General features: G+C 41.2%; 1 protein-coding gene and 1 non-coding gene across 3 annotated transcripts in view; both read right to left on the bottom strand.

The window, feature by feature from the left end:
- LOC126262865 (zinc finger protein 184-like) overlaps nucleotides 1–26,324 on the bottom strand; it is a 367,123-nt gene that overhangs the window by 14,977 nt on the left and 325,822 nt on the right. For both annotated transcript variants that reach the window (XM_049959732.1, XM_049959733.1), the window contains one exon: nucleotides 16,771–16,897. In XM_049959732.1, coding sequence (XP_049815689.1) covers nucleotides 16,771–16,897 — 127 coding nt within the window. The remainder of the gene's footprint in view (nucleotides 1–16,770; nucleotides 16,898–26,324) is intronic.
- On the bottom strand, nucleotides 6,053–6,127 carry Trnas-cga (transfer RNA serine (anticodon CGA)). Its single transcript has one exon. It is a non-coding gene; the product is annotated as a tRNA-Ser (tRNA).

The following is a 26,324-nucleotide window of genomic DNA, read 5'->3' as shown; positions in this document are numbered from 1 at the left end:
GCTTCTTCTTCTCCCTCGGAAGGAGGGGGGAGGCGTTATCTTTAAGGGAATAGGTGGCAGCAATGTCCGGATCAGACAGAGAGCCAGTGTCTTTGGGGCACTCGGTGCGTGGGTCCCTCATCCGACCCAAGGTTGCAGGCTCCCCCATCTTGAGAATGCAGAGAGCAGGGAGCCCCATCTGTAAGAGGAGCCAGAGAAGAGGATATCTGGCCGAGGAGGAGGAGGAGGAGGAGGAGGAGGAGGAGGAGGAGGAGGAGGAGAAGGAGCGGTTCCTTGAGGGGAAGAGAGGGAGCTGCTGGGGGCAGGGGAGGAAAGGGAAGTGGGTCAGGATGGGGCTAAGCAGGAGGGGGAAAGAGGGGAAGATGTAACTGAGGCAAAGGTAGGATACAAGATGACTTGGACAGGATTTGTGATTGGTGTAAAGAATGGCAGCTAACTCTAAATATAGATAAATGTAAATTAATGCAGATGAATAGGAAACAGAATCCTGTAATGTTTGAATACTCCATTATTAGTGTAGCGCTTGACACAGTCATGCTGATTAAATATTTGTGCGTAACATTGCAGAGCGATATGAAGTGGAACAAGCATGTAATGGCAGTTGTGGGGAAAGCGGATAGTCATCTTCGGTTCATTGGTAGAATTTTGGGAAGATGTGGTTCATCTCTAAAGGAGACCGCTTATAGAACACTAATACGACCTATTCTTGAGTACTGCTCGAGCGTTTGGGATCCCTATCAGGTCGGATTGAGGGAGGACATTCAGAGGCGGGCTGCTAGATTTGTTACTGGTAGGTTTGATCATCACGCGAGTGTTACAGAAATGCTTCAGGAACTCGGGTGGGAGTCTCTAGAGGAAAGGTGGTGTTCTTTTCGTGAATCGCTACTGAGGAAATTTAGAGAACCAGCATTTGAGGCTGACTGCAGTACAATTTTACTGCCGCCAACTTACATTTCGCGGAAATACCACAAAGGTAAGATAAGAGAGATTAGGGGTTATACAGAGGCATATAGGCAGTCATTTTTCCCTCGTTCTGTTTGGGAGTGGAACACGGAGAGAAGATGTTAGTTGTGGTACGAGGTACCACCACGAGTGAGTGGGGAGAATGGAGATGAGTGCAGTTTACACCTGAGGTGCAAGGGTTCCCCACATGAAGAGGTTCCCCCAGTCACCACAGATGGGAGTGGCATCACATCACGAGGACATGTGACTGAACTTGAGCCAACAGAAGCAATGCATGGGAGGTGGAATGTGCAATTTGATGTTGCATCTATATACCATTGCCTTGAACTTCTGAGGCAGGGTACCCCTCCAAGTTCAGGATGAAAGTGCCAATGTCTATACGATGGTCCTTAGGGCCTCTTTGGACACACCAGACAAAATTAACATCATGTCGTTCTACATTAGCCGTAAGTTCATCATCAGACTGTAGAAGATCGCTATGGAAAATTACACCCTGTGTCATATTGAGCGACTTGTGAGGAGTGATATTCACCGAGATGTCTCCTAAATGTTTGCAGGCATAGAGGGAGGCTGACTGACTAGCAGGAGTTGTCTTGATACGGAGGGAGCCAGATCTCATCCTGCTTAACAACTCAACTTCACCGAACTTGTCCTTAATGTGTTCCACAAAGAAAGGGGGTTGGAGGAAGCAAAAGTTTCCCCATCAGTCATGGTGCACATCACGAAGTGCAAAAAGGGTTTCGCCTCAAGTCAGTGGGCCTGGTCCTCCTCCCAGGGGATAGCTGAGGAGGGTATGGGAAGGCAGAAATAAGAGCTGAGATAGAACTACACTCCTGGAAATTGAAATAAGAACACCGTGAATTCATTGTCCCAGGAAGGGGAAACTTTATTGACACATTCCTGGGGTCAGATACATCACATGATCACACTGACAGAACCACAGGCACATAGACACAGGCAACAGAGCATGCACAATGTCGGCACTAGTACAGTGTATATCCACCTTTCGCAGCAATGCAGGCTGCTATTCTCCCATGGAGACGATCGTAGAGATGCTGGATGTAGTCCTGTGGAACGGCTTGCCATGCCATTTCCACCTGGCACCTCAGTTGGACCAGCATTCGTGCTGGACGTGCAGACCGCGTGAGACGACGCTTCATCCAGTCCCAAACATGCTCAATGGGGGACAGATCCGGAGATCTTGCTGGCCAGGGTAGTTGACTTACACCTTCTAGAGCACGTTGGGTGGCACGGGATACATGCGGACGTGCATTGTCCTGTTGGAACAGCAAGTTCCCTTGCCGGTCTAGGAATGGTAGAACGATGGGTTCGATGACGGTTTGGATGTACCGTGCACTATTCAGTGTCCCCTCGACGATCACCAGTGGTGTACGGCCGGAGATCGCTCCCCACACCATGATGCCGGGTGTTGGCCCTGTGTGCCTCGGTCGTATGCAGTCCTGATTGTGGCGCTCACCTGCACGGCGCCAAACACGCATACGACCATCATTGGCACCAAGGCAGAAGCGACTCTCATCGCTGAAGATGACACGTCTCCATTCGTCCCTCCATTCACGCCTGTCGCGACACCACTGGAGGCGGGCTGCACGATGTTGGGGCGTGAGCGGAAGACAGCCTAACGGTGTGCGGGACCGTAGCCCAGCTTCATGGAGACGGTTGCGAATGGACCTCGCCGATACCCCAGGAGCAACAGTGTCCCTAATTTGCTGGGAAGTGGCGGTGCGGTCCCCTATGGCACTGCGTAGGATCCTACGGTCTTGGCGTGCATCCGTGCGTCGCTGCGGTCCGGTCCCAGGTCGACGGGCACGTGCACCTTCCGCCGACCACTGGCGACAACATCAATGTACTGTGGAGACCTCACGCCCCACGTGTTGAGCAATTCGGCGGTACGTCCACCCGGCCTCCCGCATGCCCACTATACGCCCTCGCTCAAAGTCCGTCAACTGCACATACGGTTCGCGTCCATGCTGTCGCGGCATGCTACCAGTGTTAAAGACTGCGATGGAGCTCCGTATGCCACGGCAAACTGGCTGACACTGACGGCGGCGGTGCACAAATGCTGCGCAGCTAGCGCCATTCGACGGCCAACACCGCGGTTCCTGGTGTGTCTGCTGTGCCGTGCGTGTGATCATTGCTTGTACAACTCTCTCGCAGTGTCCGGAGCAAGTATGGTGGGTCTGACACACCGGTGTCAATGTGTTCTTTTTTCCATTTCCAGGAGTGTATTTCTAGGAAGATCAGCCACAGCAATGGCTGCCTGGCAAGACAAGTTGTTGCTGGGAGTTCCAATGCCCTGAAAAGATGGGCAACCACTCCTAGACTTACAGAAGGCGTTCACAGTGCAGGTACCAAGCAGAGTGATCCCTGTGGTGTCAGGGGGGCTCAGCCAGGTGGGTACAAAACAGCCCCACCACATGGACTGGCTACCGAGCTGGTGACCTAGCAAGGAGGTGAAAAGGCTATGGTGGGGAGGGAGGGGAATGAGGAAAAGACAGGGGGAAGGGGGAAATGAGAGAGAGAGGGCAGAAAGGTGGGGAGGAACCCATGCCAAAGATGCTAGGGAGGGAGTTCTTCCCTATCTGGCTAACACTACAGATTTCAGATTTAGAGGTGGAGATCAAACCACTGAGGAGGAGCAGAAAAGCCACAAAAGAGGAGGACAAGCAAACCCACAAAACCACAAGACAAAGCAAAGTCTGGGTTGACAAAAATAAGAACACCAGGAGAGGGAAAGAAAAGAGCAAGGAAAAGAAATAAGGACAGGGAAGGAGAAGGAAGGGGAAGGTAAAGCAGCCCAGAAAAGCAAAATGTTGCAATAGCTCAGGGAGCCATGCGTGCAACACACATAACCACAACAGAGTTGTGGGCTCCCTGGGGGGATTAGGGATTGCAGAGCAGGATAATTTTATGGATGGAGAGGAGGCATTGCATTAGGTTTGGGTGTGATTTACATGGTCTTGCAGGACTATCCCTCACCATTCTAATCCTGTACATTCAGACATTCTTCTATGGAGTGAAAGGATTTATGAAGTAGACATGATTTTATGATGTGTTACAAGTTAAATTTCATTATCCATTAAATTCTTTACATCACTGGGTAGGTGGTCACAAGTTTTTATAGCTGAGAATCCCACTCCTCTTTGTGTCACCCTTAGGCTCAGTAATGGACAGAGTAACTCATTTCTCCTTCAGAACTATTTATGAAGAAAATTGTTGGTCCACATGACAGACACAAGGATGTAGTGTGTTTTCATAATGATTGCCAAACCATAGGGAAACCAATGAAGAAATACAGACACTACACATTATCACACAAAGATTTTCGCAGACTCTGAAAAGGAATTGATGACACACAGGAGGTATAACACCGTCCAGTGGAGTGAGTAACCGTTAACAGAATATGGCAATACACAATAAAAGTGTATTTAATAAACATATCTATGCTTTTACACAGTGACAAGCAAGATTCTACTTTATTGCCTCATAAATGTTCCTTCTTTATATACCACAACTAAGGTTTAATCTAGCCTCTGATACATCACCAGACACTTCCAGTCCTTCCCAACAGCCCACAAACTTCCTGTCTTCCAGTCTTCAACTGATCAGAATTACCTGGTCCCACCCATAAATGAAACTACAGAAAGTTTATTATGGCACTTTGCCTTTGATGGTGAGCACTGTGCCTCTATTTTCTCCACTAGTCTTTGCGGACTGCTCTTCCTCCGGGTTGCTTCCAACTCTTCATACCACTGTTACCACTTCACAATTCCACTACCACCCAAACTCTGAACCAACACCCACTGCTTTCACTACTCTTTTCATTTGTGTACCCCAATGCACATATCTTGGCCTCTGTTCTCTTTTGATTAGCTGTCTCATAAACAACCACAGCGAAAAACTCCGATTGGTAACTCAGTTCCCTGCTACCCCACTGCCTCTTGTTTCTCCCAGATGAATTTCCTGGCATAACTGTGGCCTGGAAATTACAGCTATTACAGCTATGAACCATGGACCTTGCCAGTGGTGGGGAGGCTTGCGTGCCTCAACGATACAGATGGCCGTACCGTAGGTGCAACCACAACGGAGGGGTATCTGTTGAGAGGCCAGACAAACGTGTGGTTCCTGAAGAGGGGCAGCAGCCTTTTCAGTAGTTGCAGGGGCAACAGTCTGGATGATTGACTGATCTGGCCTTGTAACACTAACCAAAACGGCAAGGGGAAACTACAGCTGTAATTTTTCCTGAGGGCATGTAGCTTTACTGTACAGTTAAATCATGATGGCGTTCTCTTGGGTAAAATATTCCGGAGGTAAAATAGTCCCCCATTCAGATCTCCGGGTGGGGACTACTCAAGAGAACGTCGTTATCAGGAAAAAGAAAACTGGTGTTCTACGGATCGGAGCGTGGAATGTCAGATCCCTTAATCGGGCAGGTAGGTTAGAAAATTTAAAAAGGGAAATGGATAGGTTAAAGTTAGATATAGTGGGAATTAGTGAAGTTCGGTGGCAGGAGGAACAAGACTTTCAGTCAGGTGAATACAGGGTTACAAATACAAAATCAAATAGGGGTAATGCAGGAGTAGGTTTAATAATGAATAAAAAAAATAGGAGTGCGGGTAAGCTACTACAAACAGCAAAGTGAATGCATTATTGTGGCCAAGACAGACACGAAGCCCACGCCTACTACAGTACTACCAAGTTTATATGTCAACTAGCTCAGCAGATGCCGAAGAAATTGATGAAATGAAACTTCCTGGCAGATTAAAACTGTGTGCCCGACCGAGACTCGAACTCGGGACCTTTGCCTTTCGCGGGCAAGTGCTCTACCAACTGAGCTACCGAAGCACGACTCGCGCCCGGTACTCACAGCTTTACTTCTGCCAGTACCTCGTCTCCTACCTTCCAAACTTTACAGAAGCTCTCCTGCGAACCTTGCAGAACTAGCACTCCTGAAAGAAAGGATATAGCGGAGACATGGCTTAGCCACAGCCTGGGGGATGTTTCCAGAATGAGATTTTCACTCTGCAGCAGAGTGTGCGCTGATATGAAACTTCCTGGCAGATTAAAACTGTGCGCCCGACCGAGACTCGAACTCGGGACCTTTGCCTTTCGCGGGCAAGTGCTCTACCAACTGAGCTACCGAAGCACGACTCGCGCCCGGTACTCACAGCTTTACTTCTGCCAGTACCTCGTCTCCTACCTTCCAAACTTTACAGAAGCTCTCCTGCGAACCTTGCAGAACTAGCACTCCTGAAAGAAAGGATATAGCGGAGACATGGCTTAGCTACAGCCTGGGGGATGTTTCCAGAATGAGATTTTCACTCTGCAGCGGAGTGTGCGCTGATATGAAACTTCCTGGCCCGAGTTCGAGTCTCTGTCGGGCACACAGTTTTAATCTGCCAGGAGGTTTCATATCAGCGCACACTCCGCTGCAGAGTGAAAATCTCATTCTGGAAACATCCCCCAGGCTGTGGCTAAGCCATGTCTCCGCTATATCCTTTCTTTCAGGAGTGCTAGTTCTGCAAGGTTCGCAGGAGAGCTTCTGTAAAGTTTGGAAGGTAGGAGACGAGGTACTGGCAGAAGTAAAGCTGTGAGTACCGGGTGCGAGTCGTGCTTCGGTAGCTCAGTTGGTAGAGCACTTGCCCGCGAAAGGCAAAGGTCCCGAGTTCGAGTCTCGGTCGGGCACACAGTTTTAATCTGCCAGGAAGTTTCATATCAGCGCACACTCCGCTGTAGAGTGAAAATCTCATTCTGGAAACATCCCCCAGGCTGTGTCTAAGCCATGTCTCCGCTATATCCTTTCTTTCAGGAGTGCTAGTTCTGCAAGGTTCGCAGGAGAGATTCTGTAAAGTTTGGAAGGTAGGAGACGAGGTACTGGCAGAAGTAAAGCTGTGAGTACCGGGTGCGAGTCGTGCTTCGGTAGCTCAGTTGGTAGAGCACTTGCCCGCGAAAGGCAAAGGTCCCGAGTTCGAGTCTCGGTCGGGCACACAGTTTTAATCTGCCAGGAAGTTTCATATCAGCGCACACTCCGCTGCAGAGTGAAAATCTCATTCTGGAAACATCCCCCAGGCTGTGGCTAAGCCATGTCTCCGCTATATCCTTTCTTTCAGGAGTGCTAGTTCTGCAAGGTTCGCAGGAGAGCTTCTGTAAAGTATGGAAGGTAGGAGACGAGGTACTGGCAGAAGTAAAGCTGTGAGTACCGGGCGCGAGTCGTGCTTCGGTAGCTCAGTTGGTAGAGCACTTGCCCGCGAAAGGCAAAGGTCCCGAGTTCGAGTCTCGGTCGGGCACACAGTTTTAATCTGCCAGGAAGTTTCATATCAGCGCACACTCCGCTGCAGAGTGAAAATCTCATTCTGGTAAATTGATGAAATGTATGACGAGATAAAAGAAATTATTCAGGTAGTGAAGGGAGATGAAAATTTAATAGTCATGGGTGACTGGAATTCAAGAGTAGGAAAAGGGAGAGAAGGAAACATAGTAGGTTTCAGATAGATTATATAATGGTAAGGCAGAGATTTAGGAACCAGGTTTTAAATTGTAAGACATTCCCAGGGGCAGATGTGGACTCTGACCACAATCTATTGGTTATGAACTGTAGATTAAAACTGAAGAAACTGCAAAAAGGTGGGAATTTAAGGAGATGGAACCTGGATAAACTGAAAGAACCAGAGGTTGTACAGAGTTTCATGGAGAGCATAAGCGAACAATTGACAGGAATGGGGGAAAGAAATAAAGTAGGAGAAGAATGGGTAGCTTTGAGGGATGAAATAGTGAAGGCAGCAGAGGTTCAAATAGGTAAAAAGACGAGGGCTAGTAGAAACCATTGGGTAACAGAAGAAATACTGAATTTAATTGATGAAAGGAGAAAATATAAAAATGCAGTAAATGAAGCAGGTAAAAAGGAATACAAACGTCTCAAAAATGATATTGAAAGGAAGTGCAAAATGGCTAAGCAGAGAAGGCTAGGGGACAAATGTAAGGATGTAAAGGCTTATCTCACTAGGTTTAAGATAGATACTGCCTACAGGAAAATTAAGGAGACCTTTGGAGAAAGGAGAACCACTTGCACGAATATCAAGAGCTTTAATGAAAACCCAGTTCTAAGGAAAGAAAGGAAAGCAGAAAGGTGGAAGGAGTATATACAGGGTCTATACAAGAGCGATGTACTTGAGAACAATATTATGGAAATGGAAGAGGATGTAGATGAAGATGAAATGGGAGATATGATACTGCGTGAAGAGTTTGACAGAGCACTGTCAGATCTAAGTTGAAACAAGGCCTCCGGAGTAAACAACATTTCATTGGAACTACTGACAGCCTTGGGAGAGCCAGCCCTGACAAAACTCTACCATCTGGTGAGCAAGATGTATGAGACAGGCAAAATACCCTCAGACTTCAAGAAGAATATAATAATTCCAATCCCATATAAAGCAGTTGTTAACAGATGTGAAAATTATGGAACTACCAGTTCAATAAGTCACAGCTGCAAAATACTAATGCAAATTCTTTACCGATGAATGGAAAAACTGATAGAAGCCGACCTCGGGGAAGATCAGTTTGCATTCCGTAGAAATGTTGGAACACGTGAGGCAATACTGACCCTACGATTTTTCTTAGAAGAAAGATTAAGGAAAGGCAAACCTACATTTCTAGCATTTGTAGACTTACAGAAAGCTTTTGAAAATGTTGATTGGAATATTCTCTATCAAATTCTGAAGGTGGCAGGGGTAATATATAGAGAGTGAAAGGCTATTTACAATTTGTACAGAAAGCAGATGGCAGTTATAAGAGTCAAGGGGTATGAAAGGGAAGCAGTGGTTGGGAAGGGAGTGAGACAGGGTTGTAGCCTCTCCCAGATGTTATTCAATCTGTATACTGAGCAAGCAATAAAGGAAACAAAAGAAAAATTCGGTGTAGGAACTAAAATCCATGGAGAAGAAATTAAAACTTTGAGGTTCGCCGATGACATTGTAATTCTGTCAGAGACAGCACGGGACTTGGAAGAGCAGTTGAACGGAATGGACAGTGTCTTGAAAGGAGGGTATAGGATGAACATCAACAAAAGCAAAACGAGGATAATGGAATGTAGTCGAATTAAGTCGGGTGATGCTGAGGGAATTAGATTAGGAAATGAGACACTTAAAGTAGTAAAGGAGTTTTGCTATTTGGGGATCAAAATAACTGATGATGGTTGAAGTAGAGAGGATATAAAATGTAGACTGGCAATGGCAAGGAAAGCGTTTCTGAAGAAGAAAAATTTGTTAACATCAAGTATTGATTTAAATATCAGGAAGTCGTTTCTGAAAGTATTTGTATGGAGTGTAGCCATGTATGGAAGTGAAACGTGGACGATAAATAGCTTAGACAAGAAGAGAATAGAAGCTTTTGAAATGTGGTGCTACAGAAGAATGCTGAAGATTAGATGGGTAGATCACATAACTAATGATCATGTATTGAATAGAACTGGGGAGAAAAGGAGCTTGTGGCACAACTCGATTAGAAGAAGGGATTGGTTGGTAGGACATGTTCTGAGACATCGAGGGATCACCAATTTAGTATTGGAGGGCAGCATGGAGGGTAAAAATCGTAGAGGAAGACCAAGAAATGAATACACTAGGCAGATTCAGAAGGATGTAGGCTGCAGTAGGAACTGGGAGATGAAGAAGCTTGCACAGGATAGAGTAGCATGGAGAGCTGCATCAAACCAGTCTCCGGACTGAAGACCACAACAACAACAACAACAACAGTAAACTGAGTGCAACACTTGGGCAGGTACCAATACACCTCGATTCTGGGTTTGCAAAATAGTCTCGGAGTACCCACAGCTGCTATTGTTCAATAACAGGTTCAGGGTTTGCAAGGAATTTTGACAAACATTTCTGAGAACAAGATGAATTCTCTGCGCCCAGAGTTCCTAGGGCCCTCGTCCCTGAGCGTGAGCATGGGGTCAGCCACCCTCTTCATCGCAACAATTATCCAGAAAGCTACTCTACTCACAGCTAAAGCAACAGGTTTCTCACCTGTCCATTTTAATAAAGCATGACCAGTACAGAGCTTAACTACATCTCCAGACTATAATCTTACAAAATGAACTGCCACAAATTTCAATTCATATTGTTTTGTAGAAGTCTGCACTTCTGATCAGAATGTAATTCAAGACTTCCTGTAAAAGTATATGAAGTTGTAAATGTTGGCTGAGGGAGTAGTACAGATATAAATTACTTTACTCACTCCATTGTCTGTGTAACACTAAGAATGTTGAGTTTGTAGTTTCAAAATTACCTGTCATAATATACCAGTCTGTGTTCTTTGTAGCTCAACAACACTATCAAGAGGTGATTGTCACCATATATATAGACTGACTGGGAGAGTGCACAAAGTTTTTCTGATGAAAGTGTCCATTGGTTCTGTCCTTGTGGTGGAAGCAAGTTCATGTGTGTACTTTCGATTCTGCAATGACTTTCAAGACAAGCAGACAACAGAAACTTAAGTGTATACACTGCACTAACAACAAATGACCACTACACTGTTTAGTACTATTCCTGCTTGTGACAGCAAAATTTTACCAAGTAGATTAGAAACAAAGCTGCTACTCTGGGCAAAAAATCTTCTACATTTCAGTTATATTAAAGAGCTGCTGTTTATTTTGTATGGGTAACTTAATAGTTACATTTATATTTAGTGTCGCCATGGTCATGGTTGTGTTTGTTTGTATGTCTGTATGATTTTATGGACTTTCTGCTATATAAGAACATCCAGAGCTCAAAAACTAGTTGGTACTGTGTTCTGTTATGTGTGTCTATACACATGTAGTAGGTGAATATGGAATGGGGGTAAGGAATGAAAGAGGAAGCCGCCTGGTAGAATTTTGCGCACAGCATAACTTAATCATACCTAACACTTGGTTTAAGAATCATGAAAGAAGGTTGTATACATGGAAAAAGCCTGGAGATTCTGACAGGTTTCAGATAGATTATATAATGGTAAGTCAGAGATTTAGGAACCAGGTTTTAAATTGTAAAACATTTCCAGGGGCAGATGTGGACTCTGACCACAATCTATTGGTTATTAACTGTGGATTAAAACTGAAGAAACTGCAAAAAGGTGGGAATTTAAGGAGATGGGACCTGGATAAACTGAAAGAACCAGAGGTTGTACAGAGTTTCAGGGAGAGCATAAGGGAACAATTGACAGGAATGGGGGAAAGAAATACAGTAGAAGAACAATGGGTAGCTTTGAGGGATGAAATAGTGAAGGCAACAGAGGCTCAAGTAGGTAAAAAGACAAGGGCTAATAGAAATCCTTGGGTAACAGAAGAGATACTGAATTTAATTGATGAAAGGAGGAAATATAAAAATGCAGTAAATGAAGCAGGCAAAAAGGAATACAAACGTCTCAAAAACGATATCGACAGGAAGTGCAAAATGACTAAGCAGGGATGGCTAGAGGACAAATGTAAGGATGTAGGGGTAAGATAGATACTGCCTACAGGAAAATTAAAGAGACCTTTGGAGAAAGGAGAACCACTTGCATGAATATCAAGAGCTCAGATAGCAACCCAGTTCTAAGCAAGGAAGGGAAAGCAGGAAGGTGGAAAGAGTATATAGAGGGTCTATACATGGGTGATGTTCTTCAGGACAATATTATGGAAATGGAAGAGGATGTAGATGAAGATGAAATGGGAGATATGATACCTCGTGAAGAGTTTGACAGAGCACTGTCAGATCTAAGTTGAAACAAGGCCTCCGGAGTAGACAACATTCCATTGGAACTACTGACGGCCTTGGGAGAGCCAGCCCTGACAAAACTCTACCATCTGGTGAGCAAGATGTATGAGACAGGCAAAATACCCTCAGACTTCAAGAAGAATATAATAATTCCAATCCCATATAAAGCAGTTGTTAACAGATGTGAAAATTATGGAACTACCAGTTCAATAAGTCACAGCTGCAAAATACTAATGCAAATTCTTTACCGATGAATGGAAAAACTGATAGAAGCCGACCTCGGGGAAGATCAGTTTGCATTCCGTAGAAATGTTGGAACACGTGAGGCAATACTGACCCTACGACTTTTCTTAGAAGAAAGATTAAGGAAAGGCAAACCTACATTTCTAGCATTTGTAGACTTACAGAAAGCTTTTCAAAATGTTGATTGGAATATTCTCTATCAAATTCTGAAGGTGGCAGGGGTAATATATAGAGAGTGAAAGGCTATTTACAATTTGTACAGAAAGCAGATGGCAGTTATAAGAGTCAAGGGGTATGAAAGGGAAGCAGTGGTTGGGAAGGGAGTGAGACAGGGTTGTAGCCTCTCCCAGATGTTATTCAATCTGTATACTGAGCAAGCAATAAAGGAAACAAAAGAAAAATTCGGTGTAGGAACTAAAATCCATGGAGAAGAAATTAAAACTTGAGGTTCGCCAATAACATTGTAATTCTGTCAGACACAGCAAGGGACCTGGAAGAGCAGCTGAACGGAATGGACAGTGTCTTGAAAGGAGGATATAAGATGAACATCAACAAAAGCAAAACGAGGATAATGGAATGTAGTCGAATTAAGTCGGGTGATGCTGAGGGGATTAGATTAGGAAATGAGACACTTAAAGTAGTAAAGGAGTTTTGCTATTTAGGGAGTAAAATAACTGATGATGGTTGAAGTAGAGAGGATATAAAATGTAGACTGGCAATGGCAAGAAAAGCGTTTCTGAAGAAGAGAAATTTGTTAACATCGAGTATAGATTTAAGTGTCAGGAAGTCATTTCTGAAAGTATTTGTATGGAGTGTAGCTATGTATGGAAGTGAAATGTGGATGATAAATAGTTTAAACAAAAAGAGAATAGAAGCTTTCGAAATGTGGTGCTACAGAAGAATGCTGAAGATTAGATGGGTAGATCACATAACTAATGAGGAGGTTTTGAATAGAATTGGGGAGAAATTTGTGGCACAACTTGACTAGAAGAAGGGATCCGTTGGTAGGACATATTCTGAGGCATCAAGAGATCATCAATTTAGTATTGGAGGGCAGCGTGGAGGGTAAAACTCGTAGAGGGAGACCAAGAGATGAATACACTAAACAGATTCAGAAGGATGTAGGTTGCAATATGTACTGGGAGATTAAGAAGCTTGCACAGGATAGAGTAGCATGGAGAGCTGCATCAATCCAGTCTCTGGACTGAAGACCACAACAACAACAACAACAACATATGATGAGAATGCCAGATAATCGATGGCCAAAGAAGGTTTATGAATGGAAACTAACTGGCAGATGTTAGCTCAGAAGACCACAACATTCTTGGATAGACCACTTAAATGGAGTAATGTAAAATCGCAGCATCAACAAGGAAGATGTGCTTGATAAAGAAGTTTGGCGGAGGATAACAGGAATACAACAAGATGCCATTATTAATTAATGTTTGTATTCATTAATCCTGTAATAATAATAATAATAATAATAATAATAATAAAACAGTCAGAAATGAGCTTCTCAATTACTTTATCTATGTGAGAGATCCAAGTTTCTCCTTGAGTATATAATGTTCAAAGGACTTACGGGGATACAGTCGAGTGACATAGCCAGTATCCGCTGTTATTTCGACAGGAGAACACACTGACATTTTCAGGGTATGACTGCAGGAAGTAAGTGCTGTGCATGCAAATTCTGCATGGAATCCTGCTCTCTTCCTTGTCCAAAAACAGAGAGCCAGAGTTAATACTACCTCACCCATTGATTATAAAATTCAGTATTGATAACTTCTGATGTCACTCATTCATCTAAGGTTTGTGATGGTACTAGCATTTACAGAGTGAGTGTGTGTGTGTGTGTGTGTGTGTGTGTGTGTGTGTGTGTAGGCGCGCATGTGAGCGGGTGTTGTTAGATGTTTCCTGAGTTCTTATGTAAACCAATTCCTTGCACAGCACTTACTTGTTCCAGTTATTCCTTGACAATGGCAGCATGTGCTCCTGTTGGAATATTGGTGGTTATCGATGATGTCATCGGGCTGTATTTCTGTAAGTTACTTCAACATTGTGTACATCTGGAGAAACTTACATCTCATGTTGTTTATGTGCATTGTTGCTTCAAAGTTTGGATAAATTTCACAGCAGTAGAGTAAGACTGCAATGTGTGCTGTGATTTTTGCTGAGATGATGTGACCAAAATATTGTTCCCATATTTGTGCATCAAATTAATTTTCCTGCCACCAATAGCATGAAGCAACACACCAGCCTAGCTCTCATTTGCGAAAGGATCTGTCACACTCACTGACAGTTGTGTCTTGTTTCCAAGGAACTGTTTCAGCTTCATTTAATAATTGCTTCAAAAATTTTGGCTTTTTCTTGGCAATGGTTGGAGTATTATTCATGGCTGCAGCATGAGAGAGAATTTCATTCTGTAACCATCTGGTGTTTGGTGAAGTTTGAACGTTTCCGTGGCTCAGAGCCTAATACTATACCGACATTCTGTATGGAGAAAGCTTTTGATGATGCAGCTTTATCCAAGGTTGGTAAAGGATAAATTTTCCACCAATTCTGAAGCGTTTGCCAGTGGCTGATTTTATTAGTTCTGCTGAACAGACAGTTTTTAAACTACCTTCTGATGTTGAAGAGAAGGCTAGGAAGGAGGAAACTCGTGTTGACTGGAGCACATCCAGCTGAGAGGGCTGCTTTATGTTCTATTACAAGATGACCCGAATATTGTTATTTTACCTGCATACAAGAGCAATGTTACCATTGTTTTGCACAAGCAGGATTACGTTTAAAAGATGCAGTGCTAACTGTCTGATTCAGGGTATCATAGGATCGGTACTGACCCTACAAAAAGTGTTGAGAGGATGACTAACAGCCTCCCAAAGAAAAGTTCGTGTCACAGGAGACTATCGAGAGTCTACATTCTTATTGTACTGTTCCCCCTAGGCTGTATGGCCTTCCTATGGTCCACGACAAAGGAGTTCCGCTTCATCTGATTGTGAGTAACACTGGTGACATGCAATCTAGCAAAACACCTTGCCGCTCTGTTGACCCCTAAGGTAGGATGGGGTGAGCATCACATTAGGAACTCAGCAGATTTCTTATGTCAATTAGTGAGAATGCGTTTGAATGAATCTGATCTTTTAGTAAGTTTTGATGTGGTCTCTCTCTCCAATTATGTACTTTTGTCTGATTCATTATGGTTGAATTAACAAACCTATTTTGACATATGTTAACTTCAACTTATTGTTTACTTGATGTCCAGAGCAGACAGACAGAGCTGCAGTGGGAAACCCGTTGTCACCTGTTATTGCCTATTTGTTTACAGAAGACTTTGAGGAACCTGCCTCGGAGTTGATGGCTTTTAAACCTGCATGGTTTTTCAGATACATAGGCAATACTATTGTGTTTTGGTCTCATGTCAGTGAGAAATCAAACGACCTTTTAGAAAACCTAAATTCAATCCACCCAAATATCTGTTTCATGATGGATGTGGAAAAGGATGCCTCTCACCCTTCTTTTATGTGTTGGTCAGCAGGAAGCTTTTTTGTATGCTGGTACATACCATTTATAGGAAGTCTACTCACACTGACATGTAGCTGTAAGCTGATAGTTGTCAACATCTGGCTCAATGGGAAGCAGTACTTTGTACCGTGGTTCACAGGGCCCACTTCATGTCAGTCCTTAAGAGTTCATCATCTCAGTTAATCCATCTCAGGGTCACCTTTTGTCAGAATGATTATACTGAGAGACAGATCTGACATGTTTTGTGTAATAAGCCAATTGTTCAACAGGAGAGTGATGACAATATTGAGGAGGCACCAAAGTCTACAGACTTTTTACCTTACACAGCGAGCTTTTTGAACAAGACCGAGCATATTTTGTGGAAATATTATGCAAAATGTGTTTCTGGACCACCACCAATATCAGGGTCCTTTTAGGTTCCATAAATGATGATCTTGGTTTGAGTTAAGGCGGTGTCTACCGTATACCGTATTCCTTGCAGTTGTGGCATGTCATATATTTGTCAGACTATCAGGACTGTAGAGAATCAGTGTATTGAGCATTACACATGTTTACAACAGCTGAGTAAATTCACCATTGCAGAACATTGTCTTGGCTCCAGTCATTCTATGGAATATAACAACATGGAGGTTCTGGCATTCACTTTCAGCTACTGGATAGTCTTATTAGAGAAGCAGCTGAAATTAAATTAGCAAGTAACCTTACAAATAGAAATGGTGTTTTTTGTTTAAATTCAGAATGGAATTCTTCTTTCACTCCTGTCAAACAATAAAGGGACAGAGTTTATGATACTTCAACCATTGATTATTAAATTCACTATTGATAACTTGTGATGGTGGTCATCCTTGGTTTGTGAAGGCACTAGTGTCTAGAGAGAGAGAGAGAGAGAGTGATCTTTCCAGAGTTTCTCTGCAAAATGATGTTTTAAATTCCTCTGCGCAGCAATTACTAGCTGCAGTTATGGCTTGAAAATGGCAGATGTGCTCCTGTCGAAATACTGGCAGTTGTCAACAATGACATCTGACTCTATTTTCGTAAGTTATTTGAACATTATCTGTGTGTTGACCCATTTTAACTTAACATGCAGTTGGAGCCCAAAGAATTGTATATACATAGTTTCCTTTAAAGGGAGGAAAGAAGATTGGGTTTAATGGGTTTAACATCCTGCGTAGTTTCATTTAGTGTTTGGCAGTTGATGACTACTTCTGGCAGCAATAGCTCTACACTGCTTGTTTGAAAATGGGTCAGTTATTGAGAAATAATTTTATTCAAAATATGATTATGCCAAATTGCCAACCTTGTCTGCTGAACTCTCTGGAACATCCCAAGTAATTATGGAATGGACATTTGTATTTCTTGACAGCTTGATGAATTAGTGAATGTCTTGTCAGTTTATCTCTGCGACTAAATGTTGCACCACAGTGCTGCAATTGAATTACAATAATCAGTCACTTTTTACAAGTAATTACATCTTGGCATTTTAAGGGAACAGAATACTGCACACATAAAAATATAAATTAATGACATGTAGCTGACAAAAATAAATTACAGAGAATCAATTTAGCTTAATATAAATAAACAGCTATTGAGAAACATTGTCCCAACTGATGTCCACATTTTTGTGTTCACTGTTTTGATTAATTAATCTGTCAATATTCATCTTATGGAAACCTATACGAGACAGTAACTGCAAATTTTATGTGCACCCTCAACAATTAAAATACATATTATATATTAGGACATTATATTTAGTTACATTGAAAGAATCAGAATTTGTTGAGCATTTCAATGGGAGCATTAGGCACCAAGTAACTCGAACACAGGAAAGGAATACAAGAGTATATAAATGGGTACCTTTGGGCGATGAAATAGTAAAGCCAACAGAGTATCAACTAGGCAAAATGAAATGGTTTAGTTGAAATCCTTGGGTAACATGTAAGGGATTGAAATTTCCATACAAATGAGACTTTGAACGACAAAGAGAAAGCACATTTTACAGATTTTATCTTCCTTGAGGAGGGGTGGAAGCAAAGAACAGGAAAGCATTATGCAGGTGATGTGGGAGATGTATGTGTATGAATGATTCCTACATCTGAGCAAGAACTTTACCTGATAACTTAATCTATTTTTAAATGTACTTTAAAGATGCCCATCTGCCATTAGACACCTGATATCTATCATTTTACACTGTTGTTACTCTATACTGGATTTTCCATTTTATGAGATACTGAATTTAAAGTGCAAAATGGGAAAACCAACATTAGCAACCAAACATTATCAAAGTTAAAACACACACACACACACACACACAGACAGAGAGAGAGAGAGAGAGAGAGAGAGAGAGAGAGAGAGAGAGAGAGAGAGAGAGAGGGGGGGGGAGAAAGAGAGAAAGAGAGGGGGGGGGGGAGAAAGAGAGAGAGATAGCCATAGAAACATCCAGCAGAATAGTACATGCTGTGACCGCCAAACAAAGCAAAACAAAAGGCAGTTGCAATCCATAAGATGAAAAGGAAGTCCACAAAGCGCACAAGGTGAATATGAATGTATAACAACATGCAAATGAGAAAATGTGGCTAAACATGGTTACTAAATGCTATTTTCTGAAATGTTTTCAAAAACGAAAACTAAGTAGATATTCCAGAATTTGAATTAAGAATAACTGCCAACTTGAGTAACTTAGAAGTAAACATCCTCAGCAGAGCGAAGCAGCTAAAAACACTTAAGAAAGGCAAAGCCTCTGGTCCAGATTGTATACCAGTCAGGTTTCTTTCAGAGTACGCTGATACGACAGCCTTATACTTAGCAATCATATACAACTATTCGCTAATAGAAAGATCTGTACCCAAAGAGTGGAAAGTCACACCAACAGTCAAGGAATGAAATAAGATTAATCCACTGAATTACAGACCCATGCCACTAATGTTGCTTTGCTGTAGAATTTTGGAACACATGCTTTACTCTACAACATTGTGAATCACCTCTAAGAAAACGATTTATTGACAAATAGCCAACGCAGATTCCGAAAATATCGTTCTTTTGAAACACAACTGGCTCTTTATTCTCATGAAGTAATGAGTGCTATCAACAGGGGACGTCAAATTGAGTCCATATTTTTTGATTTCCAGAAGGTTTTTGATACCATATCCCACAAGCAATTACTAATTAAACTGCATGCCTATGGAGTATTATCTTAGTTGTGTGACTGGATTCATGATTTCCTTTGGAAAGGTCATTGACAGAAAGTCACTGAGTAAAATACAAGTAATATCTGGCATTCCGCAAAGAAGTATTACAGGCCCTCTGTCATTCCTGATCTACACAAGTGATTTTGGAGACAATCTGAGCAGCCCTCTTAGATTGTTTATACATGATGCTGTCATTTACCGTCTTGAAAAGTCATCAGATGATAAAAAGTGGCAATTGACTCTAAATAATGAAAAGTGTGAAGTCATCCACATGAGTAGTAAAGGAAATCCACTAAATTTCAGTTACACAACAAATTACATATATCAAAAAGCTGTAAACTTAACTAAATACTAAAGGATTACAATTACAAATAACTTAAATTGGAACAATCATGCAGTTAATATTGTGGGGAGAAAAACCAAAGACTGAGATTTACTGGCAGGACAATTAGAAATGCTTGTTCACCCTCTTCTGGAGTACTACTGTGGGGTAGGGGATCCGCATCAGGCATCCAAAAAGTTCAAAGAAGGGCAGCTCATTTTGTATTATCGCAAAATATGGGATAGAGTGCCACAGATGTGATACATGAACTGGTGTGACAGACATAAAAACAAAGGTGTTTTTCGCTGCAATGGAACCTTCTCATGAAATTTCAATTACCAATTTTCTCCTCAGAGTGTGAAAATTTTTTGTTAGTGCCCAACTACACAGGCAGGTGTGATAACCATAATAAAATAACACATTGCCAGGCACTTAATTGTGAATTGCAGAATGATCATGTAAATTTAGATGTAGATAAAAGTAATTTTAAATGTGAGAGTGAAACGTGTCTGGTATACATAAGGCTTTATACCAGAGCGTCCAACTATTTTATGTGCATGGCATGCTTACCTTGTGGCTAAGGGGTGCAGGCACTGCTGCCCTCAAAATCACTACACTACTACTACTACTACTACTACTACTACTGCTACTACGACCATCATGACCACCATCACCACCAGCACCACCACTACAACAAATGTGTAAAACTGTAAAAGTATGTCAAAGAATTACAATCATACTCTTCGCATAAGATTTGGTAGGAAGGAAATCCACAACTAAGCTTCATAGTAGAATCAGATAATCAAGTGCTTTAATTGTAAACAGTTTTATTGGTTCAAAAACACAACCAGTTTTGGGTAATTACAATCCAATCTTTAGGTGTAAAAGACTGAAAAATCGAAAATGAAGAAGCTACAGCAATGGATTGTATAACACTTCTTGTTATAATAATAGTGGAGTTTCACTATCCAACAGTAAATATGAGTTTGATATGGTCAGGTTAGTCAGAATGAAAACAAATATATTGCATCAGACAAACACAAAATAACCTAAGGAAAGTGAGCAGTCAAAGTGGCTATCTGGTGCAACACTCTTGTTTTCATTCCAACTAACCTGAGCGTACCAACCTCAAAAATATAGTTGGGCATTGGATCTCCACTATTATTATAACATCTTGAGTCTTATACATTCTTATTAAATTCTTTGTTTTCCTTTTTGTAGACTTGTACACCTGAAAATGAGCTTATAACTGCCACAAATCACTCATCTTTTTGAATCAATAAAACTCTTTCAAACTGAAGTAGTTGGTTATCTGGTTCTGCATATGGTCTGGGAGATTAGTCTTTGGTACTGACAGACCAGTAGCATCGTTCTATTGCCTAGCACCTGCAAGTAGCCAGCTAATGATGGGCTGCATTTGTGCAGGTAGCATGAGGTGAGCTGCCACTCTGCAAACCTGACACTCATGTGTCTGAAACGTATCAGTAAGTGTCTCAAGTACAACTGGTGCTGTTGTTTCGCCATTTTTCTGACTAGCAATTCAGCTCATAGTTTATTTTGCTTTGGTTGTTTTTGGCATTTATATGTACCTGCTTCATTTCAAACAATGCCCAGTGTGACAAGTAGTACCAACTCAACATGCGAAGTGAAGCAGAGGAAGAAAAGTGTGTTACATAGCTAGGTCTACAAATCTGTGTGTTCTGTAAGGGACTGTCTTGGGAAAGAAAAGGAAAAAAAAGGTAAGCTCTTATTTCCTGTTGCTCAGCTAGTTAAGAGGACTGCAATGACATCGAGAGTAAGCAAGAACATTTAACGATGGGGAAAGAACAGAGCAGTACAGATTGTGGTGTGTAACATGGCTACACACACCAGGGAACAAGTGGCCAAGGAAGAAGAAGCAAGTGACAGCTTCAGACGATTTCCAGAGTGATACTATTTGTAATCATTTATACAGCTATTATAAGAGAAGCGAATGTCCCACACTATCTAAATAACTTGTGTCACTTCCAAAAAATCATCTTTTTAAAGGAACCAAATTCTCATTGTGTACAGTGCTCACAGACATAGGCTTCAGCTATTCACAGTTTAACAGATGCCAAGTATTAATGGAAAGAGTAGATGATGTTGCATGGCGGTACGAGTTTCTGCGCATTGTCGTGGGTGTGAGATTCGAAAGTATAGTGAGGCTAGATGAAACCTGGATTGATTCCAGCCATTCATTACGCTACGGTCGCAGGTTCTAATCCTGCCTCGGGCATGGATGTGTGTGATGTCCTTAGGTTAGTTAGGTTTAAGTAGTTCTAAGTTCTAGGGGACTGATGACCTCAGAAGTTAAGTCCCATAGTGCTCAGAGCCATTTGAACCATTCATTACGTAGCGGCTGGAATGATGGAATACCTGAGGGACTGTGGAACTGCCTGTTGGAACTGGAGTTAAATTATTATTTTACATGAAGGTACACTGGATGATTTTGTGACAAATCACCTGTTAACATTTCATTTGAAAAAAGACGGGTGGTTACCATTAAAAAAAAAGTGTATTTTCTCATAAGTGATTTGAGTTACTTATGAGAAATATGAGAAGTCCATCAGTGATTGTTATGGTTAATGCTCCATATCATTCTGCTGTTCATAATAAGACCAACTTCGGCAACAAAAAAGAGAACGACATCCAGTGGCTGAAATGACAAAAGTGGATTTCTATTGAAGAAGGCTGAATTGTTCAAAACTGTGGCACCAAAGGAACTGCAATTTCCAACATTTGTAACTGCTGAGATTACTATAAGGCAAGGGTATGAAATTGTTTGTTTTCCTCCATATCTCTGTCATTGACAGAGTATGGACTAGAAGAAAAATCAGCATATCGGAAGTTAAAAATCTCCTTGTACCAGCTGTCAAACGCATAACAAGTGAGACCTGTATGAAAACTGTGAACAGCACTGCAAGCACCATAACAGAGGATGCCAAATATGAAGGCATTGTGGAAGAATACAGTCAAAATGTTATCATTCTTGTGGGAGGGAGCAGTGATAGGATAGTGTGAACAGTGCTGAAGAAGGCTACTCTAAATCATATTCTGACAGTGATGCAAATGGGGTTTTCTCATTAGTGTAACTATGACACACTTAGAAGTGTAAGATGGGAGCATGCCATCAGGTTATCATCGTACTGCGAGTACTTTATTCAAAGGATAACTGTTTGTACATTGAAAAATTATTGTGTTGCTCACTGCAGAAGTAATTAACAATGCTAATAAAATTCCCAAAAATTTTTTAAGTTCTATAGTGAAGTATAACAAATAACTTTATGATATTTCAAACAATGGAAAATCCAGGATGGAATGTAACAATATCATGAAAAGGAAAGTGTGAGTCGTGTGTGAGTTGCGTGTGTGTGTGTGTGTGTGTGTGTGTGTGTGTGTGTGTGTGTGTGTGTGTGTCCTCTATTGTTGACGAAGGCCTTAATGGCCAAAAGCTTTATTTGTGACAGTCTTTTTGTTGTGCCTATCTGCAACTCAGCATCTCCGCTATATGGTGAGTTACAACATTCCTTTTCATAATATTGTTACATTCCATTTTGGATTTTCCATTGTTTGATTTTTGCTTGACGGCTTTTCTTCTATCCTAACTCAGTGCTGTTTTCCTTTGTTACTATTTCCTTATGCAGCACTATACTCAATATCCGTCCTTCTTTCTCGTGTTTCTCTTGTTGTCTTACACACCACACTGCACACTACTTATGAACCACACTGTGTCAACTGTCCACCACACTGATTGTTGGCACAGCATCTTACTTCCCACATCAGTCTGGCCGATATAATTAATCCTATACTTTCAAATTGATCACTCTCCCTGCACCAGTCTCCTGTATTTTTACATGTTATTTCCCACATCTTTCCAGTGCCACATGATCTTGTATCTCATACGAACCCCTCTCCATCCCCCACTCTTTCTCCATTCCATCCCAGTTCGCACCCACTAATTCCATCTTATCCAGTCACATCTGCTGTCCCCCTTCTTCACACTTATCCACCCTTAGACCTGCTGCCCACAGTAATATATATTATTTTTTTTACCATTTATTCTTTACTTTTATCCTTGTGACTTCTCAGCAATTTTAGTGAGTTTTTGTCTTTCGCTATCGTTGACTCCCTCAGATTTTATCTTGCTTCCCCCCTTTGCATAAATTTCATCCTTTTTGTAAGAAAAGTTTATGATATTTCAGAATATTATTAAATAGGTAGTTCAATTTTTTGAATTTTTGTATTACAAGTAGCAATTTTAAATACATTCATGTACACAAATATGACTTGCATGTTGTCAAGGCTTTTGTTTCTGCTGGTAGAAAATGCAAGTAGTACTGGGCGGGCGTAGGGTGCTGTAAGCAGTGTCCGGCAACTTTGCCATCTGCCCACCTGAATTGTGAATACCAGTCACTCATCTCATGGACTATGAAACTGTTTAGATTTACAACTTACATAATTAACACAAAGTTTGACACTGCATGTTGACTGGAAGTTCAGAAAAAAATCTGGTGAGTAACTGGAACACGCTGTTCTTAATGCATCATCTAGATATGAGTCTGTCAAGCTAAATCAGTATTTATTCTTGATCACACTCAAAGAGAAATCCTGACCTTGGGCAGATATGTCACGTCAAAACAAAAATAAATTTTCAAATACACGCTAATGATTATGGGATATTTATTCCTGTCCACTAGAATCCAGCAACTGCTTGAAGTTGTAAAACATGATTTCAAAGATTTATCTTCTTAAGGATTTAAAATTTCCATTTATAAATCTTATGGATAACAATTTCTGAAGATCTCATATATCTGACCTCCAAGTTCATTAATGTAAACAACAGAAACAAATGGACTAGTGAGAAATATAATGACTGGTTCATGTGTTAAAAACTGGCTAAACCTGTTACTAAATTCTGTGACTAGTATTTCAAGATGTTGGCTAAAAATAGATAAACAAATTTGCCAACATTTATAGCTGAATTCAAAGCTGGAAAGTGCAACAGGGAATTTCTTTTTAAATGTGCAACCCTTAATTTTGGCTTCCTCTGAAAATCATTTACTGCACTTATCATAGCTGAAGCATTGCTATTTTTCCCTTGCAATTGGAGGTTAAGGTCATTTAATTTTGAGGCGATATCTGCCAAGAAACCTAGATGTAGGACCCATGGCACCACATTGAGTTTTTGACGACATTGCCCAGAAAATGATTGCAGAAAATGTCTGATGTCATCCAGAAGACTGCAGAATCATTCTAAAGTTTTTCCTGAATCTGGAGATCGCAAGTGATTATGTATATCTAGGCTCTCTGACCAATTCCAGGAAAGTGTGATAAAGAGATAAAATGATGACTCAATTCTTGGCCAAGCTGCAATGCTCAAACTCACTAAGGTATGGCAGAATCGGGCAATATCCAAGACAACGAAGATGCGCTTGGTAGCAGCATTGGTGTTTCCTGTATTCTTATACAGATGTGAGACCTGGACCATGAAAGATAGTGATAAGAGCTGCATTGATGCCTTTGAGATGTGGTGTTGGCGGAGGATGCTACGTGTTCCGTGGACACAAAAAAGAACGAATGTTTCAATAGCAGAAGAACTTAAAATCACAAGAAGGTTACCTTCTTTTGTCAGCCACAGATACATTCAGTTTCTTGGGCACATCTTGAGAAGGAAAGGAGATAATTTAAGGAAGACCATCATGCAGGGAAAAATTGAGGGCAGAAGATCACATGGGAGAGTAGCAAACAGATGGTTCGATCAAGCAAAGAAGATTACCAGCCTGCCTCTTCACATCATATTAGGAAAGGCTGAAGATCGCTGTGGATGGAGACATCTGTCTGAAGTTTCAACTACGTAAGAAGGAATGAGGAAATGAGGTCATGACACTCAGCAATGAGTAAAACGACTAATGAGAGAGAGAAGCTACCCTACGTCTGTGTGAAGAATTGTGTCATCGTACTCAGAATATGTTATATCAAACAATTTCTTAACAATCAGTGAAGTGTAGAAGGTGATTGGATGTAATTACATGAGCTGCACTTTCATGATATGGTCAAACTTCAAAACCTTTATATGTAAAGCTTCGTGGTGTATAATATAGTGATATGAAGGAAATTTTGGAAATGAATAATCTTTAGTACAAAGTGCAAGAAACCTATTAATCTTTCTAGTCGCTGAAGGCTATAACAAACAAGGTTACAGTAACAAGTTCAGAGAGTGGAAAGTTGCTACCTTTCAAAAATTTACATTCATGAAGTGGCAGCATTTTCACAAACTTCTCTTCAACTTCAGTATCATAATAAATAAACACAACTCTCCAATATTGAATATGTCAATGCTTTAGTCAAAATGAAATGAAAAATGTTCACGTGACTCAGGGCCTGATATGACAGAGATTCTGAATGTTCAAAAATCTGTACATGTCTAATAACAGCTAGGTGAGAAAATTCAAGTCCTTTAATAGAAGACATAACTGGAGTGAAAAATATTTGAAAAATTGCAGGTCCTGATACAACTGAGATTCCAAATTTTTAGTAATCTGTAAAGATATCTAGTAACAGTTTGATGAGATAATTGAAGTCCTTTTATAGAAGACATAACTGTAGACTAATTTTTCTGACCATCGAATGGAGATCTGCACCAGTGATGATAGTTTCCCTAAATTCTTCCCCATCACTGAAAAGTTATATCCTTTTCACTAAAACGTAAAAGAATATATAAGAGCCCACTGTCACATAACTATTTTGTTGAGCTGGCTTTGTAAATGCACTTCGTTGCAACGTTAATTTAGATTTTAAGTCTCTAACTTCATGTTTTCATAGTTCAGAATTAGCAGGAAACTCAGTATTAAAGTTTGTGTGGTTTGTCAAAAAATTATGTTCTGCATTCCATTTCTTGGGAACACACACTACTGTAGCACAGTTAACACAAAGGCTTTTCATTGTATTTGACATAACAATGCTGCCCCTCCCAATCATTGTTAAAACTGTGATCTCTTTGTCTTTCAATAAACTTATTGTTTGTGGCAAAGCTTGGTTGAGATTAAAGTGAATACGTTTCCACTTCTCAACAGAGACCTAATATTTGTCCAGGAAAATAGAGTACAGCTTTGCAACTACAAAAAGAAAGTTTTGTTTTGCAATTTGATTTAACATTAGAAATCATCAGAACCGAAATTTGCTTACAAAGTGTTCCAGGACAATGTATCACGGGCACCAAGGTGCATGGGGCACCACATTGGACAGCCTTGCTTTATACAGTTACAAATGACTACCTCCCATATTAACAGTAAGTTCAAATAAATATAGCAACAGGAAGAAATC

The sequence above is a fragment of the Schistocerca nitens genome, chromosome 6 (genome assembly GCF_023898315.1).
Source record: "Schistocerca nitens isolate TAMUIC-IGC-003100 chromosome 6, iqSchNite1.1, whole genome shotgun sequence".
Classification (NCBI taxonomy): Eukaryota; Metazoa; Arthropoda; class Insecta; order Orthoptera; family Acrididae; genus Schistocerca; species Schistocerca nitens.
Note: the sequence above shows the minus strand (reverse complement) of the source record. Positions and strands in the feature narration are given on the sequence as shown.